The 20,657-nt window shown below is 43.9% G+C and overlaps 1 protein-coding gene across 1 annotated transcript; it reads right to left on the reverse strand.

Moving 5' to 3' along the window:
• Nucleotides 1–10,884: 10,884 nt before the first annotated feature.
• LOC114389808 lies at nucleotides 10,885–11,358 on the reverse strand. Its single transcript, XM_028350540.1, has 2 exons — nucleotides 11,290–11,358; nucleotides 10,885–11,208 (listed from the first exon to the last, which is right to left on the reverse strand). The coding sequence occupies exons 1-2, from the start codon at nucleotides 11,356–11,358 to the stop codon at nucleotides 10,885–10,887; spliced, it is 393 nt and encodes a 130-aa protein (XP_028206341.1).
• Between the last annotated feature and the right edge of the window lie 9,299 nt (nucleotides 11,359–20,657).

Raw genomic sequence — 20,657 nt, forward strand, 5'->3', positions numbered from 1 at the left:
TTTTACGGACAAAGCTTGGTTTGTGAGTTGATTTCAGCCTTAGTTTCACTTTGGTTATTAATCAATTCATTCAAGGAAACTTTCAAATAAAAAACGTCCGATTGATTTTTTGATTATTTTATTATTATTTTTTCAAAAGATATTTTAATTATTTTATTATTATTTTTCCTTTTTTTGATTTAACCAAGGTTACAACATGAACGATCGGTTGGATTTTTTTTTACAGTAATTAAACAAGATTACAACACAAATGATCGGCTGAAATTCATTTTATCAATTATTAAACGAGATAACATCCGACCAACCAAATAGCTACAACAGTGACTATGACGTCTGTCATGCTATCGGGCTTGATCGTTTATGGATGGCAGAATGGGTTCTTTGTGCGTCACCTTACTTGATTGTCCCTGGATGACAAAAAGTATCTACAGAGACAGTCTAAAAAAATGATTAGAAACAGGTGACTATCATTACCCAAGATATCACTGGACTTGCTTGTCTCGGGATGATAAAAGGACTTTGACAGCCTTGGAATAATGAAAAGCAAGTGCGCAGATAACCAAAAGGTGTCTCTGCATGCTACCAGACTCTTGAGTCGCAATAATGGATTTATGTGTACGGATGACCCTAAAGTATCTCCGCATGCTATCGAACTCTCGAGTCATAATACCAAAATTGTGTGCATGGATAACCCCTCGGGTATCTCCGCATGCCACCTGACTCACGGGTTGGGATAGTAGAATTGTCTGTATACGGATAACCACAAGGCTATCTCTGCATGCTACTGGACTCACGAGCCGGGGTAGCAGAATTGTGTGTACAGATAACCCTTGGGTATCTCCGTATGCTACCTGACTTATGGGTCGTGGAAGCAAAATTGTGTGTACGGGTATCTCCGCAAGCTACCGGACTCACGAGCAGGGATATCAGAATTCTGTGAATGGATAACCCTTAGGTATCTCTGCACGCTACTGGACTTACGAGCCAGGGTAGCTGAATTATGTTTGTACGGATAACCACTCGGGTATCTCTGCCTGCCACTTAACTCATGAGTCTGGATAGTAGAACAGTGTTTGTACGGATAACCACTCAGGTATCTCCGCCTGCCACCTGATTTACGGGTCTGGATAACAGAAATGTGTTTGTACGGATAACCACTCGGGTATCTTCGCCTGTCACCTGACTCACGGGTCTAGATAGCAGAACTGTGTTTGTACGGATAATCACTCGGATATCTCCGCCGGTCACATGACTCACGGTGGGTCTAGATAATAGAATTGTATTTGTACGGATAACCACTCGGGTATCTTCACTTGCCACCTGACTCGTGGGTCTGGATAGCAGAACTGTGTTTGTAAGGATAATCACTTGCCAATCTTCGCCGGCCACCTGACTCACGGGTCTGGATAACAGAACTGTGTTTGTACGAATAACCGCTCGGGTATCTTAGCTTGCCACCTGACTCACGTGTCTGGATAGTAGAACTTTGTGTATGGATAACACTTGGGTACCTCCACATGCTACCTGACTAAGGGGTCGTGGTAGTAGAATTGTGTGTACGAATAACCCTTGGGTATCTCCGCATGCTACCTGACTCACGGGTCTGGATAGCAGAATTGTGTGTACGGATAACCCTTGGGTATCTCTTCCTGCCACCTGACTCACGGGTCTGGATAGCAGAACAGTGTTTGTATGGATAACCACTCAGGTATCTCCGGCTACCACCTGACTTACGGGTCTGGATAACAGAACTGTGTTTGTACGGATACCCACTCATGTATCTTCGCCTTCCACCTAATACACGGGTCTGGATAGCAGAACTGTGTTTGTAAGGATAACCACTCGGCTATCTCTGCCTGCCACTTGACACATGGGTCTGGATAGTAGAACTGTGTTTATACAGGTAACCACTCGGGTATCTCCACTTGCCACCTGACTCACGGGTCTAGATAGTAGAATTGTGTGTACGGATAACCCTTGGGTATCTCTGCATGCTGCCTCACTCATGGGTCATGGTAGAAGAATTGTGTGTACGGATAACCCTTGTGTATCTCCGCATGCTACCTGGCTGACGGGTCTGGATAGCAGAATTGTGTGTACGAATAACCCTTAGGTATCTCCGTCTGCCTCCTGACTCACGGGTATTGATACCAGAACTGTGTTTGTACGGATAACCACTTGTGTATCTCCGCCTGCCACCTGACCACTCGGGTATCTGGGCCTGCCATCTAACTAACGGGTCTATATAGCAGAACTGTGTTTGTACCGATAACCACTCGGGTATCTCCACTTGCCACCTGACTCACGGGTCTGGATTGAAGAACTATGTTTTTACGGATAGCCACTCGGGTATCTCCGCCTGCCACGTGATTCATGGGTCTGGATAGAAGAACTATTTTGTACGGATAACCACCCGGGTATCTCAGCCTGCCACCTGACTCGTAGGTCTGGATAGCAAAACTGTGTTTGTACGGATATCCACTAGGGTATCTCCGCTAGCCACCTGACTCACGGGTCTGAACAACAGAACTGTGTGTACGGATAACCCTTAGGTATCTACGCATGCTACCTGACTCATGCATCGTGGTAGCAAAATTGTGTGTACGGATAACCCTTCGGTATCTCCGCATGCTACCACACTCATGGGTCTAGATAGAAGAACTATGTTTGTACAGATAACCACTCGGGTATCTCCGCTTGCCACTTGAGTTATGGGTCTGGATAGCATAATTGTGTTTGTAAGGATAACCACTTGGGTATCTCTGCGTGCCACCAGACTCACGGGTCTGGGTAGCAGAACTATGTTTGCTCGAATAACCACTCGGTATCACCGCCTGCCACCTGAGTCACGGGTCTGGATAGCAAAATTATGCTTATGGATAACCGTTGGGTATCTCCGCGTGTTACGGGACTCGCGTGCCGGGGTAGCAGAATTGTGTGTACAGATCACCCTTCGGGTATCTCTGCCTGTCACCTGACTCATGGTTCTGGATAGCAGAATTGTGTTTATAAGGATATCTACTCGGGTATCTCCGCCTTCCACGTGACTCACGGGTAAGGATAGCAAAACTGTGTTTGTACGAATAAGCACTCGGGTATCTCTTCCTGCCACCTGACTCATGGGTCTGGATACCATAATTGTGTTTACGGATAACCATTAGGTATCTCTGCCTGCCTCCTGACTCACGGGTTAGGATAGCAGAACTGTGTTTGTACGGATAACCACTCGGGTATCTCTGCCTGCCACCTGACTCACAGGTTTGGATAGCATAACCATTTTTTACGGATAACCACTCAGGTATCTCCGCCTAACACCTGACTCACGGGTTTGGATAGTAGAACTGTGTTTGTATGGATGACCACTCGGGTATCTCCACTTGCCACCTGACCCACGGGTTTGGATTGCAGAAATGTGTTTGTATGGATAACCACTCGGGTATCTCGGCCTGCAACCTGACTCACGGGTCTGGATAGCATAACTGTGCTTGTACGGAAACCCACTTGGGTATCTCCGCCTGCCACCTGAGTCACAGGTCTGGGTAGCAGAACTGTGTGTATGGATAACCCTTGGGTATCTCCACCTGTCACCTAACTCACGGGTCTGAATAGAAGAACTGTGTTTGTAAGGATAACCACTCGGGAATATCCGCCTGCCACCTGATTCACGAATTTGGATAGTAGAACCTTTTTTGTATGGATAACCACTCGGGTATCTCCGCCTGCCGCCTGACTCACGGGTTTGGATAGCAGAACTGTGTTTGCATGGATAACCACTTAGGTATCTCCTCCTGCCACCTGACTCATAGGTCTGGATAACAAAACTGTGTTTGAACAGATAACCATTCGGGTATCTCCGCCTTCAACCTGACTCATGGGTCTGTATAGTATAACTATGTTTGTAAGGATAACCACTCGGGTATCTCCTCCTGTCACCTGACTCATGGGTCTGGATAACAGAACTGTGTTTGAACAGATAACCACTAAGGTATTGCCGCCTTCCACCTGACTCATGGTTCTGGATTGCAAAACTGTGTTTGTACGGATAACCACTCGGGTATCTCCGCTTGCCACCTGACTCACGGGTGTGGATAGCAGAACTATGTTTGTACGGATAACCACTCGGGTATCTCCGCCTGCCACCTGAGTCACAGGTCTGGTTACCAGAACTGTGTGTACGGATAACCCTTAGGTAGCTCCACCTGCCACCTAACTCACGGGTTTGGATAGAAGAACTGTGTTTGTAAGGACAACCACTCGAGAATATCCGCCTGCCACCTGACTCACGAGTTTGGATAGCAGAACCTTTTTTGTACGGATGACCACTCAGGTATCTCCGCCTGCCGCCTGACTCACGGGTTTCGATAGCAGAACTGTGTTTGTATGGATAACCACTCAGGTATCTCCTCCTGCCACCTGACTAATGGGTCTAGATTGCAGAACTGTGTTTGAATAGATAACCCCTCAGGTATCTCCGCCTTCCACCTAACTCACGGGTCTGCATATCAGAACTGTGTTTGTAAGGATAACCACTCGGGTATCTCCGCCTACCACCTGACTCATGGGTCTGGAAAGCAGAATTTTTTTTGTACGGATAACCACTCGGGTATCTCCGCCTGCCGCCTAACTCACGAGTCTGGGTAGCATAACTGTGTGTACGGATAACCCTTGGGTATCTTCGCATGCTACTAGACTCGCAAGCCAGGGTAGCAGAATTGTGTGTACAGATAACCGTTCGGGTATCTCCGCCTTCCACCTTACTCATGGTTTTGTATAGCAGAATTATGTTTGTACGGATAACCACTCGGGTATCTCCGCCTGCCACCTGACTCATGGGTCTGGAAAGCAGAATTTTTTTTGTACGGATAACCACTCAGGTATCTTCGCCTGCCGCCTAACTCACGAGTTTGGGTAGCATAACTGTGTGTACGGATAACCCTTGGGTATCTTTGCATGCTACTGGACTCGTGAGCCAGGGTAGCAGAATTGTGTGTACAGATAACCATTCAGTTATCTCCGCCTTCCACCTTACTCATGGTTCTGGATAGCAGAATTATGTTTGTACGGATAACCACTCGGGTATCTCCGCCTGCCACCTGACTCACGGGTATGGATGGCAGAAATGTGTGTATGGATAACCCTTGGGTATCTCCACATGCTACCGAACTCACGAGTCTGGATAGCAGAACTGTGTGAGACTAAAAATAGTCTCAGTTTTCTTTCACTAAAATGCGAACACGCTTTAGCAAAGAAACAAACGTCCAACCGATCAAGGCAGCATACAAATTTTTTTGAAGAAAAACAATGCGTCTACTGGAGAAGGAAAACATGCTGATAAAATTTCTGGCAATCTCAAATGAGGTTTTGGATGTTAGAGTTTCGTCTCTAAACGACCATTTAGAGGAAACACAGGGTTCAATTGAAATAGAATAGAATCACTCAGAGTGTATAAATCTCACACGGGCAAGGGTTTCATCCTAATTCTGAATCATAGATATCATGATTTGACTTTGCAAATCATTTCCTATCAAATCAAAGATTACATGTGTGATCATGGATCACAGGGAGAGGATCACTTCAGGTCGTGGCTCATTGTTGGCAGCTTACCAATGAATGGGTCCTCTTTCTTGGGGAGATCCCATTGTTACTTCTATCGAAGGCAAGGATGGAAATTCTCATCCTGGGTCAAGGTTCATGGCGGTTTGAGGTCTTGGCTCAAAAGGCTTGCAGAACGGCTGGACATGATGTATGTCAGGGTGTTGGTTTGGCCAACAGTTCAGGGATAAAGGGATGTCCCCCATTATTTCCATGACATGCATGCAACAATGATGATTTAGAAATTTTACGCAAAACTAGTCATGCATGCACCTATGTGGACACTCAAGCATCAAGTTTTGTGGTTATGTGACACTAGGGGCTTAGGATTCATTTTCCCTATTTAAGTTAACCAAGTATTTCCAATACATGCTCCTTTATCAATTTATGCACTCATCTGAGTCCATTTGGGGTGTTCAGAGAATTTTCACAGCATTCACCCTTCAGGTGTATACACATTTTTCAACCAAAAACCTTGTGTTTCGATCAGTGAATCTTTTCAAGGAAACGCTGGAGTTTATTTCCTTTCAAAAGCATCCTAGCTTTTTAGTCAAAAATATATTTTTGTCTTTGCTTTGTTTTGTTGTTGTTGTTGTTTTTTTTTTTGTTTTGGCCATTTTTTTTTCAAAAGATTAAAGACAGCTTGTAACCTGGGCACGATTGATACCCAAGATTAAATTTTATTATTAAAAAGGTGTGTGAACGAAAATGCACAAGACCCACACATATATTTTTGGCATTTCAGACAAATCATCGTAAAGTAAGTACGACCATATGTTAGAAGCGGTATTTGTGACATACAATGCAATAATGATGACATGTTTGATTTAAACGCAATGGACAGTAACATCAAAGCACAATGTCAATGCAACTGAAAGTAGTAATCACGGAAATAACCAAAAACAGTAATGTCAGAACATCATAGAAATAACATAACAATTGAAAGCAGTAATTGTCAGGTCATAAATGAAAATAACAAAATAACTGAAAACAGATGATGATGAAAATGAGGAGAAAACCACAAGTCCGGTGTTCCTGGTCATATGGCTTCGCTCCCTCCTAGGAAGTCGAACAGGTCGGCCATGTCCTCATCCTCTTGGGCTTCGTCAGTGGCTCCGGGGGCCTCTGCGAGTCCTGCCACTGTCTAAGCATCGGGCCAGTCTCCAGGCCATGCAATCGCAGCTCCAAACTGCTCCGAAGTAGGGCATATGAAAGGGGTGGAACCCTGACCCTGCTGGCTGAGAGTGTACTGGTAGAAGTACTCATGCAGCCACACCTGTCCCTGGTGGTTGGCCGCCTGCTGGCAAACCACATGCCGCAGGTAATGCTCCACGCTCTGTAGACTAGCCGAGGTGGACTGCTGAGGTGGCGGCGGTGCGTCTGCTACCTGCTGCTGGGGTTCCTCGCCCTGTGCCTGCCTAGGAGTGCAGTACTTCTTGATGAAGGCTCTGGTGATAGGAGGCCGGATGACCTTGCTAGGTGTAACGGGCACTCTGTAGAATTGGCAGAGGCCCGTGATCATAGTTGGAAACCCTAGGGCCTTGTTGGACTTCTTTGGGTCCAAGGGATGCCTCATAGGAGCCATACCTGCAAACATATAGATGGTGCCAGCCATCAACTAAGACACATGAACGCTCATCTGTGTAAGAATGGCATACACCAACTGACACTTCGGCAGGGGAAGGTCAGAGTTGTGGTCACTGGGTAGGAAGTTACTGAGCAGCAACGTCATCCATATATAGGTCAGGGTGGTCATGTTGGTGCGCATGATCCGCACCGACCTCCCTGCAGCGGTCCGAGCGAAATCCATCCCCGATATACACAGCAACTGAGTAATGGCCTCCTCATCGAAACCATCAGCCGGTTCCTCCTCTGGCCGTATTCACACTGCTGACCTTTTTCCAAGATCAACGGGTGGCCCAAGAATTGGTTGAGGGCATCTGCGTCAAAGGGGATCCACTGGCCCCTCACCCATGAGCGCATGTCCTGAACTCCTTCTTCAGTGGACCAGACGTTGGCATAGAATTCCATGACTATCTCTGGATCAAATTTAGCCATAGGGGTCACAAGTGGTGCCCAACGCCTGCGAGCTACCTCCTCCTGGAAGTCAGGGTACTCACCATCCCTCATTTGGACTCGTCTCTCTCTGAGAAATGACCATCCCTAGATGGTCTCGAAGCGCTGTTGATGCTTGGCGCTCCAGAATCAGTGCCCGTCGAATTTTGGGGCAGCGTTGGAGCCTTCTCTGATGGCGTCCTTTCTGGACCTCTTTGTAGAAAGCTTCTTCGGAGCCATTTCCTGCAAGGGCAAACATTCGGGAAGTTAGTTTACAAGGAAATGCCATTTTAAAGCAAAAACGGCATACTAATCTTTTCGACTTAGAACAAACTTGTGCACACATTTCCCTGAAGAAGAACATTTATGAACGTGCATACACGCAAAATATCCTGCTATCTATATCAATATACAAGGATATTCAAAACATTCTAGCTACCTATATCCCACACATATTCTTATGAAAAGAATTCATATATGCATGCTCAAGGTATTGTGCCAAAATTACATATGTCCGTATTCAAAGTATTTTGCTACCAAAAATTAGATACGCACGTTCAAGGTATTTTACTACCTAAAGGTATTTTGCTACCTAAATTAACATACAAATTAATACAGGTTTTTTGTTGTTTCATTCACATTTATTTATACATATATGCACATTTGAGAGCCAATTTCATGTTATGCACACACTTGCATTTATTTGAAAAGGAATTTTCATGCCATCTATCTACACTTTGAAAGGCAATTCCACATCATATGTTCATTTTGAGAAGCATTCTCGTGCCATATTCAAACATGTGTACATTTGTAAAGCGCTTGACCACCTATTCAACATATGCACGCTTTATTTGAAGGGTATTTGTCTCTTGCTACCTATTCTATATATACATGTACATGGTGAATAACATCTTCACACCATCTAGGCGCAAAGAAAACATCAAGGTGCAGCCCAAACCAAATGCTGGTCTAAAAGGGGAGTCCTCACCAACATGCTCTCATTTTCATGCCCTCTTGTATTGAAATCAAGAGCTTGGGTTCCTATGCCTAAAATCACATCCAGGCACATATTCTAGCTCCTACAAGTTGTCCGAACACTAAAAAATGGCAGCCATATATGCACAAGTCAAATCCCCAAGCAAAAATTCACAAATCCATGCGCAAATGCCATTGAGGCATTTCACCGAGCACTTGGTGGGCGCATGTTTAGGCATGAAAATTTGGGGAATGGGGGCAAAGTGTCACACCCAATTGCTTCAGAATGCACCATAGGCCTAGGGCCATCCCTTACAACCCCCTAACTCAAACCAACAAGCATGAAACAAAGCCAAAATTGCTTCACAAATTTGAGCACATTCACACAATTTAGAGCACCAAAAGAAGACCAAGATACATCAATGGAAAGCTAGAAAGCTCTAGAATGAGGTACTTACTTGTTGGAGTGAGTAGGAGTATAAAAAACGAAAGCAAAATGCAACAAAAGGCGGCTTGGGGTCGCAAAAATGGCAAGTCCCGTAGCTTTGGTGTTTTTGAAAGTGGGGGGGGGGGGAGTTTTGGGTGAAGAAAACGCACCCCCCCCCCTCTCTTTTAACCTATCTCGTGCAGTGGGTGCTCGCCCAGGCAAGCTAACCCCCGCCCTTTTCTTTTTCTTTTTTTTTTAAATTATTATTCCCTACAGAGGGAATGGTGGAGTTCTTGATACCCTACAGAGGGAACGGTTAGTCATTTATAGAGGAGGAGTGTCTTGAAACTGTTGGGCACGTGATGCATGGCGAAGCATGTCGCGACGTCAAGAGGAAGTGAGAAAGAGGGTAGAGAACATAATGTGTGTTTGAAATTAACGTGCCCCTCCCTCTTTTTGGTGTGTGGTTGTTTATTTTAAAACATGAGCAAAAAAATAAACTAGACATATTCAAATTGTGACTCGGGAATGAAAATGAACAAAACACACAGAAACCCGAAGGATACTAGGCTCCCGCTCCCGGTAGCGCTTTTTTGACGTCTCAAGCCATCCGTGGGATGATGTTTTGTTGGTCATGAGCCTAGCGTTTGCTCGTACCCGTCCCTAAGCCTCTGAAAACAGGAAATGGCACTATGCAGTAAAACATGACTATGCTACCACTTACCTTGGTTTCCCTTGGTCTTCCATTCGGCGCCGTATTGACCTTCGCTCGAAACGAATCTTTTCCTGTCCTTCGATTCACAAGATAAAAATATGCATGAGAAGTTCACATGCAATAACTTTAAACAAAGTCTACTATGTTTAATTTTAATTAAGTGCACGCGGCACCCCTAGGGATTGAATGAAAACGACTCGGATTATCAAGAGAATATGCAACCTAAAGCGATAACAGACACAACGTGAGGGTTGGAAAATGAATCATTAATCCGATGTTCATTAGATGTTTGCGACCAAAGTTTACAAAGGATAGAAAACCTTGGGGGAATCCACAAAATACAAACACGCAGTGACTACCCTAATTGCCCCAAGTGTCAAGCGTAGTATCGCTTGATGACATCGGCGTTCACAGGCGAGAGCAACTCTGTGTCATCCATGTTGGCGAGCACCAGGGCTCCTCCGGAGAAGGCTTTCTTTATGACGAACGACCCTTCATAGTTGGGAGCCCACTTTCCCCTACTTTAGGGCTTGGGACACCTTCTTCGACACCAGGTCTCCCTCGTTGAATTTGCACGGGCGCACCTTTTTGTCGAAAGCATTTTTTACCTGTTTCTGGTACAGACGCCCGTGGCTCATAGCGGTCAGCCGCTTGCCCTCTATAAGTTTGAATTGGTGGCGTTGTCTGTGATAATCTTCCTCGACAATCCGTACCAACAGATTATCTCCCTTTTAATGAACCTGACTACCACATTTCTCGTGACACTGGAGTATGAGGCGGCTTTGACCAATTTGGTAAAGTAGTTGATTGCCACCAAGATGAAGCGATGTCCGTTTGAAACTTTGGGCTCGATGGCCCCGATGACATCTATTCCCCACATGGAGAAGGGCCATGGCACCGCCATGACGTTTAAAGGCATGGGAGGAGCGTTGACGTTGTTCGCAAACGTTTGAAACTTATGACTTTTTCTCATGTGATGGCAACAGTCGCTCTCCATAGTGAGCCAGTAATAGCCCGCCCTCAAAATCTTCCTAGCCATGGCATGCCCATTAACGTGTGTTCCAAAGGAGCCTTCATGGACTTCCAGTATCATTCTCTCAGCCTCCTTAGCATTCATGCATCAGAGTAAAACCATGTCATTGTTTCTCTTGTACAACACGCTCCTACTCAAGAAGAAACCAGCCACCAACCTCCTTAAAGCCCTTTTGTCGTTGTCGAAAGCCTCTGGTGGGTATTCCTTGATTTCGACGTATTGCTTGATGTCGAAAAACCAAGGTTCACCATCTTTCTCTTCTTCTATTAGACAACAATGTGCAGGCTTGCCGCGACATTTGAACTCAATGTACGACAAGTCTCTATGCGGATCGGCCATTTGATTTTCCTCTCGAGGGATGTGATGGAAAGAGACATCATCGAAGAACTCGGCCAACTTCTTGGTGTAAGCCTGGTAGGGTATCAGCTTATGATCCTTAGTCTACCATTCTCCTCTCAGTTGGTGAATTACTAAAGTTGAGTCTCTGTACACCTTGAATGACTTGACATTGAAGTCAATGGCTGCTTCGATCCCGAGGGCGCATGCCTCGTATTCGACCATGTTGTTGGTGCAGTCGAAACCTAGTCTGGTCGTGAAGGATGAAATTCTGATACCAATGACAGATGTCGTACCGGATGTCACGACATCACGCTTCAGAACATGCAGATTATATTTGACAGTATGAACAGATTAAACAAGTAAATAACACAAGAGAATTGTTAACCCAGTTCGGTGCAACGTCACCTACATCTGGGGGCTACCAAGCCAGGGAGGAAATCCACTAAAATAGTGTTAGTTCGAAGATCTAACAGCCACTGTTTACAACCTTCTCACCTAACCACTACCCATGCAACCTCTACCTAAGAGCCACTCTTAGATATGAGAACCCCTCTCACTCCCTCTCAATCACTCTCCCGTGTTTACAAATAAATCAAAGACACACCAGAGATTGCTCTCTGAACAATAGAGATCAACTCTACACACTCAGGTCCAACACTTGATGTTAGGGTAACATCAAGGTGGCTCACAAAACACTCAAGTCCCAAAACTCACAAAATAACTCTTCAATCTCGGACTTGGTACAAAACTCGTGCAGCCTTCATGTTTATATCGCAGTGTGCGTATCTGGGCTGCAACAACTTGCGCTGGATAAGATCTATCATTCTCCTAAAAATCTGCACTTAAAGATCTAAAAGATAGAGTTTGATCTTTTAGTTTTTATCTTTAATCTTTAATCCCTGAACGAACTATTCAAGTTTGTAATTCGAACTTTAATTATCTTTTAATTCGTTCCTAAAGATAGATCGCCTAATCTGTTGCTGACTGCACATTAATCTGTTAAAGGTATAACAGATTTATGTGTCCAGTATTTTCGGGCAGGATGTCCTGGACATTGTATCCGACATCGTGGATCCTGCAGCTTCAATTCTTCATTTGACATTTTATCTTGCCTTGTGCATTGTGCAGCCCGATCTGATTCCTTGACATAATGTTAGACATCATGTGCAGCAACTCCAGCTTTCCTTCATTGTCTAAGTGCTTATGTTTTAACAAAATTTTAGCCAATCTTTTAAAACTCAGTAAAGCTAAGCACTAACAATCTCCCCCTTTGGCAAATTTTGTCTAAAACATACTTAGACACTTCCTGAGCAGGTACGAGCAGTCATGCAAGTGGGATCAGCAACTTTCATTATCAGAGTAATCAAGCACAGCAGTCTCTGTAGTGGTGACAGCAAAATTCTGCAAGTTGCAAATCTACAAGTCTTTTCCAGGATGTCAAGACATCTCACGTGACATCAGCTTTCTGCTCCCCCTGTCTCCATGCTCTTACTGCAGCATCTTCTATCAGCTACTAGTTTCAGTAGCTTACATCAATCATCATCAGCAGCAGCAGTATAAATACTACTCCCCCTCAAAATCATAAATCATGCATAATATCCTACATGCATAATCTACTGCATAATCTACATGCATAATATCCTATCCTACTACTCCCCCTTTTTAGACAGAATTTGGCAAAAGTAGAATGCATGAAATTAAGGTGCAAATATTACAGACCAATAGCAATCCATTGTTCAAAGGGACATGCCCCAATAGCTAGTAACAGTAAAAAAATAAAGGTCTGATGGTCATGGGGTGGCATCAGAATCATCATCATCTGATTCTGTATCCTCTGCTGCATCTTCTTCTTCCTCAGCTGCTTCTCCATCATCAATGCCATTGTCTGAGAGTCTTTTGATCAGGCGTTCCAGCTCCATTTTCTTCTCTGTGTTGGCTTTGATGGTTGCCTCCAGCACCTTGCATGTGTCCTTGAGTTCAGCAATCAAATCATCCTTGGACACAGCACCTGAAGCAGCAGCTTTCCCTGATGTCGAGACAATGTCTGGGACATGTGTCCCCTCAAACAGTTTGTAATGCAGGGATAGAGGAGATTCTCTCTTCTTCACAGAGTCAATGTTGTTTAAGATATTGGGATGTTGACTCAACATAATGCCACACAATACAGTTGGGAAGGCAATGGGTAATTTGACAGCAAAAGATTCTGAATGCTTAATAGTTTGATCAAAAATATAGTTTCCAAAATTAAATTTGGACTCAGTTCCAACAGCATACAGAAATTTACCCAAACCTGTGGCAACAGTGGAAGTATGATTGGTGGGTACCCAGTTTGCAGTGCCAATCCTATGCAGGATTGCATACTTCACACTTAGCTTCCCTGCAGAAAGCTTCCCTTTCTTTGGCCAATGCTGGACTTGTTTGGCAGTGATTTCCTTGGCAATTTGATGCTCAGAAACAGCAATATCCACCACTCCTTCAGTTGGTCTGCCCAGGTATTTGTTGATTACAGCAGGGGAGAATCTAACACATTTTCCTCTGACAAACACTTTCTGATACTCATCACTCTTTCTGTTTGTTATGTCAGAGGGAATGTTGACAATGAATTCCCTGACTAGACTTTCATAGCAATCTCCCAATTTGGTGACAGTTTTCAGCAGTCCAGCAGCCTTGATGAGGTCTATGATCTCCTTGCAATCCAAGGCATCTCTTCCCAGTTCTCTTTCTAAGGCAAGTCTGCGTTGATATACAAATTTCCACCTTTCAACATTGCCAATGGAGTGGAATGAAATGTTGTCCAATGGTGCATCAGGGACATTTCCAGGCACCTTTTTCCCTGATTTCTTGGCCCTCTTGATGTCGGGAACATCTAGTTCGACATCATCATCAGAATCAGATGAGGAAATTTCTTTCCTCTTCTTGGAAGGGATTGCAACTTTGCTCCATCTGGATGTGGTAGGAGTGATTGGTGTGCTCTTCTTCTGTGCCATAGTTTTGATTCGTCCAGACCTAGTAATGGGGGTTTTTCCCTTTCTGCTTTGTAATCTTTCTGCAATGCCAGGTGCCAACTTGTTGGCAATGGGTTCCTCATCAGATTCTACTTCTTCTAGGTCAATGAGGTCACCTGGAGCAGGTTCTGGTGCCCTTGGTGCAGGGATCTCCTCTGTGGCTTGATCCTCTTCCTCTGTTGATTCCTCTTTACTGGATGAAGAGAGGACTTCAGCATTTGGGGTGGAGGATGTTGGAACATCTTTATCAGCATCAGGGACAGAAGCATTTTTCAGAATGCTACTCACAATACTGCGGATCTTCTTATCCATCTCCGTGTCTACTTCCCTAGGACTTGTTGCAAGGCTAGGGTTTTCAGAAATCTTCACTCCCTGTTGTCTTTTGGGGACCAGTTTCTCGGGAACAGGGGCTTGACCAGGAATCATTTGTATGGGTTGGATATTGAATTCAGGTTGTTCCTGGTTTGATGGTGCTTTGGTGGATGATGGAGATGATGGTACAGAGGGTGAACCAGGAGATGAAGTATCTTTTGGTGAGGTAGCCATGGAGAAGCAGAGCCTTTGGAGTGGTTTCGTGAATCTCTGAGAGGTGTTGGGGAATGCTGATGAAAACGAGATTACCACGAAAATATGAGTTTGAATGAGGAATGTAGAGGGACGTGTGAAGCAACGGTCGAATTTGTTTTGGCCCAGTAGTGAACGCGCTATTAACGTTTGAGCACGTTCAGATAAAAGTAATTGCTATAAATCCTCTAGCAGACAAATGCCCAGCTTGCCCCTCAGTTTTTCAAACTGATTTGCATCCAATGCCTTTGTGAAAATATCTGCTATTTGTTCCTCAGTGTCAACATGCTCCAGTGTGATAACTTTATCATCAACAAGATCTCTAATATAGTGATGTCTAATGTCAATGTGCTTGGTTCTGCTGTGTTGAACAGGATTTTTAGAAATATTAATAGCACTCAAGTTGTCACAGTACAATGTCATGACATCTTGTTCGACATTGTACTCCTTAAACATCTGCTTCATCCAAACTAGTTGTGAACAGCTGCTTCCTGCTGCAATATACTCTGCTTCTGCAGTAGATAGGGACACACAGTTCTGCTTCTTGCTGAACCATGAAATAAGATTGTTGCCCAAATAGAAACATCCACCAGAAGTGCTTTTTCTGTCATCTGCACTTCCAGCCCAATCAGCATCACAATACCCAACCAGCATTGAATCTGAACAATGACAGTACATAATCCCATAGTTACTGGTGCCATTTACATATTTCAGAATTCTCTTTACTTGATTCAAGTGACTTATCTTAGGATTGGCTTGATATCTTGCACAAACACCTACTGCAAAGGTGATGTCAGGTCTGCTGGCTGTTAAATATAGTAAGCTCCCAATCATGCTTCTGTACAGACTTTGATCAACACTGGTGCCAGCTTCATCTTTTGACAGCTTCAAGTGAGTAGGTGCAGGTGTTCTTTTATGGCTGGCATTTTCCATCCCAAACTTCTTGACAATGTTCTTTGCATACTTGCTTTGTGAGAGGAATATGGAGTCTTCCATCTGCTTCACTTGGAGTCCCAGAAAATAAGTCAGCTCTCCAACAAGACTCATCTCAAATTCAGATTGCATCTGTTGGACAAAATGTCGAAGCATCTCATTCGACATCCCTCCAAACACAATGTCATCAACATATATCTGTGCTATCATCAAGTTTTCAGCATCTTGTTTGACAAAGAGAGTCTTGTCAATTCCTCCCTTCCTATACCCTTGCTGAGTAAGGAACTCTGTTAGCCTTTCATACCAAGCTCTTGGAGCTTGCTTCAATCCATAGAGAGCCTTCTTGAGCCTGTATACATGATCTGGATGAGTTGGATCTACAAATCCCTTTGGCTGCTCCACATAGGCTTCTTCATTCAGGTATCCATTCAGAAACGCGCTCTTCACATCCATCTGGTACAGCTTGAATTTGAGGATGCAAGCTACACCAAGTAGCAATCTGATGGACTCAAGTCTAGCAACATGGGCGAAAGTTTCATCAAAGTCTACACCTTCAATCTGAGTGTAGCCTTGAGCAACAAGTCTGGCCTTGTTTCTGGTTATAACACCTTCTTCATTGGTTTTGTTCTTGAAGATCCACTTGGTGCCAATCACATTAGTTCCCTCGGGTCTAGGAACTAGCTCCCAAACTTCATTCCTTTTGAATTGCTCCAATTCTTCTTGCATAGCATTGATCCAGAACTCATCAGTCAGTGCCTCTTTCACATTCTTGGGCTCAATTTTGGAGACAAAACATGAATTGGAGACAATCTCAATCTCCCTTGATCTTGTAGTGACTCCTCTGTTTGGATCTCCTATAATCAGCTCCTTGGGGTGCATCTTCTGGATTCTAATGGAGGGACTCTTGTCAGGTTGATTGATGTTTGGTTCATCTGTAGCAGAATCAGAGTTTTCTGCATTTTCTGCACTTTTAGCTGTATCTGCTACATTGTCTCCCGATGTTCTGACATCTTCTTCGACATCCTTCTTTCTTGCTGGAGTTAGATCATCAACAACCACATTGATGGATTCCATCACAGTTCTGGTTCTGGAATTGAATACTCTATATGCTCTGCTGTTTGTAGAGTATCCCAAGAATATTCCTGCATCACTCTTGGGATCCATCTTTCTCCTTTGCTCTCTATCGGCCAAAATGTAACATGGACTTCCAAAGATGTGGAAGTGCTTGACAGTTGGCTTCCTCCCTTTCCAGATTTCATACAGTGTGGTTGGAGTCCCTCTTCTAAGTGTGACTCTGTTGTGGATGTAGCATGCTGTGTTCATGGCTTCAGCCCAGAGATTATAGGGAAGTTCTTTGGCATGAAGCATGACCCTAGCAGCTTCTTGCAAAGTCCTGTTTTTCCTTTCAACTATGCCATTTTGTTGTGGTGTAATGGCTGCAGAGAACTCATGAGTGATGCCTTCAGATGTGCAGAATTCAGTAAACTTGCTGTGTTCAAACTCTCTGCCATGGTCACTCCTGATTCTCTTGATGACACAGTCTTTTTCTCTTTGAAGTCTTAGACTCAACTCCTTGAATACTTCAAAGGTGTCTGATTTCTCTGATAAAGTTGACCCAGGTAAATCTGGAGAAATCATCCACAACAACATAGGCATACCTCTTTCCTCCAAGGCTTTCAACTTGCATAGGCCCCATCAAGTCCATGTGAAGTAGTTCCAGCACCCTGGAAGTGGTCTGATGTTGAAGCTTCTGGTGGGACATCTTGACTTGCTTTCCAATCTGACATTCACCACAGATTCTGCCCTCTTCTATTTTCAGATTGGGAATGCCTCTAACAGCACCTTTGTCAATGATTTTCTTCATGCCTCTTAAGTGCAGATGTCCAAATCTTTGATGCCATATTTTGACTTCATCTTCTTTGGAGAATAGACATGTGGAGGAGTAACTGGTTTCTTGAGGTGTCCATAGGTAACAGTTGTCCTTTGATCTGCTGCCCTTCATTAGAACTTCACTCTTCTCATTTGTCACCAAGCATTCTGACTTTGTGAAGTTTACATTGAATCCTTTATCACACAACTGACTGATCCTGATCAAGTTCGCAGTCAGTCCCTTCACCAGCAGTACTTTGTTCAGACTAGGAAGTCCATCATGGACTAGCTTTCCCATTCCAGTGATCTTTCCTTTAGAGCCATCTCCAAATGTCACATAGCTAGTGGAGCAAGGTTCAATGTTCACCAGGAATTCTTTAACTCCTGTCATGTGTCTGGAACAGCCGCTATCTAGGTACCAATCTTCCTTAGCTGATGCTCTAAGTGAAGTATGAACAACAAGACTAACAATCTTGTGTTTTGGAACCCACATCATCTTCCTTCCGCTGCTGCTACTTTGAGTTCCATGATGTGGATGGCCATGTAGATGATAGCAAAAGGGCTTTATGTGACCATACTTGCCACAGTAGTGACACCTCCACTTCTTTCTTTTGCTCTTTTTCTGCTGCGTTCCATGATGTCGAGACCGATGTTGTGACATCGTGGCTCCAGTGCTGTTTTTGGCAGGAACAAATTCTGTCATGGTTATTCTGCCAGCAGATTTATGATTAAACCCAAGTCCTCTCTGGTTTCCAACATTCTTCCCAAGCTGTAGCACCTCATCAAGCATATCTGAGCCTTTATTCAGCATCTTGATTGATTTTGTCATGTTTTCCAGTTTAGAGTTCAGAAAACCAACTTCTCCTTTAAGCTCAGAGATCTCCTCTTCATGTGCCTCCTTCTCAGCCTCCAGATTTGCAATGACCTTCTTCAGTTGTGCTTCTTGTTGAAGAATCTTCTCACTTTTGATGCATAGTTTTCTATAGGATATAGCAAGCTCATCAAAAGTGATTTCAATATCACTTGAATCTTCATCAGATTCAAATCTCCCAGTGAGTGCATTCACATCTCTGTCAGAATCACTTTCTTGTTCACTCTCTGTATCATCAGACCGACATACAGAAAGTCCTTTCCTCTGCTTCTTGAGATGGGTGGGACATTCAGTTTTGATGTGCCCATAGCCTTCACACCCATGGCATTGAATTCCTTTGCTGTGACTGGACTTTTCATCTGACTTTTTGTGGTATTCACTACCTTTCCTGATGTCGAAAGGGATGTTCCGGACATGTGGTTTCTGCCTCCTGTCCATTCTGTTCAGCACTTTGTTGAACTGTTTTCCAAGGAGCACAACTGCGTTAGTCAGACCTTCATCAGTATCCAGGTCATACTCATCTTCTTCTCCTTCATCATTGGACACGAACGCCAGGTTCTTGCTCTTCTTTTCAGTCCTATCCGAGAGTCCTAGCTCAAAGGTTTGAAGGGAACCAATGAGTTCATCTACTCTCATGTTGCAAATGTCTTGGGCCTCCTCTATTGCAGTGACTTTCATGTCAAATCTCTTAGGCAAAGATCTGAGGATCTTTCTCACCAGCTTTTCATCTGTCATCCTTTCTCCCAAGGCAGTGCAAGCATTGGCAATCTCAAGAATGTTCATGTGGAAGTCATGAATACACTCTTCCTCCTTCATCTTCAGATTTTCGAATTTTGTAGCCAATAGTTGCAATCTGGACATCTTCACTTTGGAGGTTCCTTTATGAGTGGTTTTCAGGATCTCCCATGCATCCTTGGCCACTGTGCATGTGTTGATCAGTCTGAAGATATTCTTGTCAACTCCATTGAATAGGGCATTCAAGGCTTTGGAGTTTCCAAGTGCCAATTCGTCTTCTTCTTTTGTCCAGTCTTCTTCTGGCTTCAATTCATTAGTGGGCTTTCCTTCTGTGTCCAACATCTTGGGATGTTCCCAGCCTTTGATGACAGCTTTCCAGGTTCTGCTATCCAGTGATTTGAGGAAGGCCACCATCCTTGCTTTCCAGTATTCATAGTTGGTTCCATCCAGAATTGGTGGTCTGTTCACTGGTCCTCCTTCTTTCTCCATGTTCATCAGAATTTATCTCCCTAGATCTCACTCAGTGATTTAGAGTGCCCGCTCTGATACCAATTGAAATTCTGATACCAATGACAGATGTCGTACCGGATGTCACGACATCACGCTTCAGAACATGCAGATTATATTTGACAGTATGAACAGATTAAACAAGTAAATAACACAAGAGAATTGTTAACCCAGTTCGGTGCAACGTCACCTACATCTGGGGGCTACCAAGCCAGGGAGGAAATCCACTAAAATAGTGTTAGTTCGAAGATCTAACAGCCACTGTTTACAACCTTCTCACCTAACAACTACCCATGCAACCTCTACCTAAGAGCCACTCTTAGATATGAGAACCCCTCTCACTCCCTCTCAATCACTCTCCCGTGTTTACAAATAAATCAAAGACACACCAGAGATTGCTCTCTGAACAATAGAGATCAACTCTACACACTCAGGTCCAACACTTGATGTTAGGGTAACATCAAGGTGGCTCACAAAACACTCAAGTCCCAAAACTCACAAAATAACTCTTCAATCTCAGACTTGGTACAAAACTCGTGCAGCCTTCATGTTTATATAGCAGTGTGCGTATCTGGGCTGCAACAACTTGCGCTGGATAAGATCTATCATTCTCCTGAAAATCTGCACTTAAAGATCTAAAAGATAGAGTTTGATCTTTTAGTTTTTATCTTTAATCTTTAATCCCTGAACGAACTATTCAAGTTTGTAATTCGAACTTTAATTATCTTTTAATTCGTTCCTAAAGATAGATCGCCTAATCTGTTGCTGACTGCACATTAATCTGTTAAAGGTATAACAGATTTATGTGTCCAGTATTTTCGGGCAGGATGTCCTGGACATTGTATCCGACATCGTGGATCCTGCAGCTTCAATTCTTCATTTGACATTTTATCTTGCCTTGTGCATTGTGCAGCCCGATCTGATTCCTTGACATAATGTTAGACATCATGTGCAGCAACTCCAGCTTTCCTTCATTGTCTAAGTGCTTATGTTTTAACAAAATTTTAGCCAATCTTTTAAAACTCAGTAAAGCTAAG

Source organism: Glycine soja, chromosome 16 (genome assembly GCF_004193775.1).
Source record: "Glycine soja cultivar W05 chromosome 16, ASM419377v2, whole genome shotgun sequence".
Lineage (NCBI taxonomy): Eukaryota > Viridiplantae > Streptophyta > Magnoliopsida > Fabales > Fabaceae > Glycine > Glycine soja.

Coding starts and splice junctions, on each gene's coding strand:
- LOC114389808 (XM_028350540.1), bottom strand. CDS start 11,358: ATGGTCGAATACGAGGCATGCGCCCTCGGGATCGAAGCAGCCATTGAC. Junction 11,209..11,289: donor TCAATGTCAAGTCATTCAAG/GTGTACAGAGAC, acceptor ATACCCTACCAG/GCTTACACCAAGAAGTTGGC.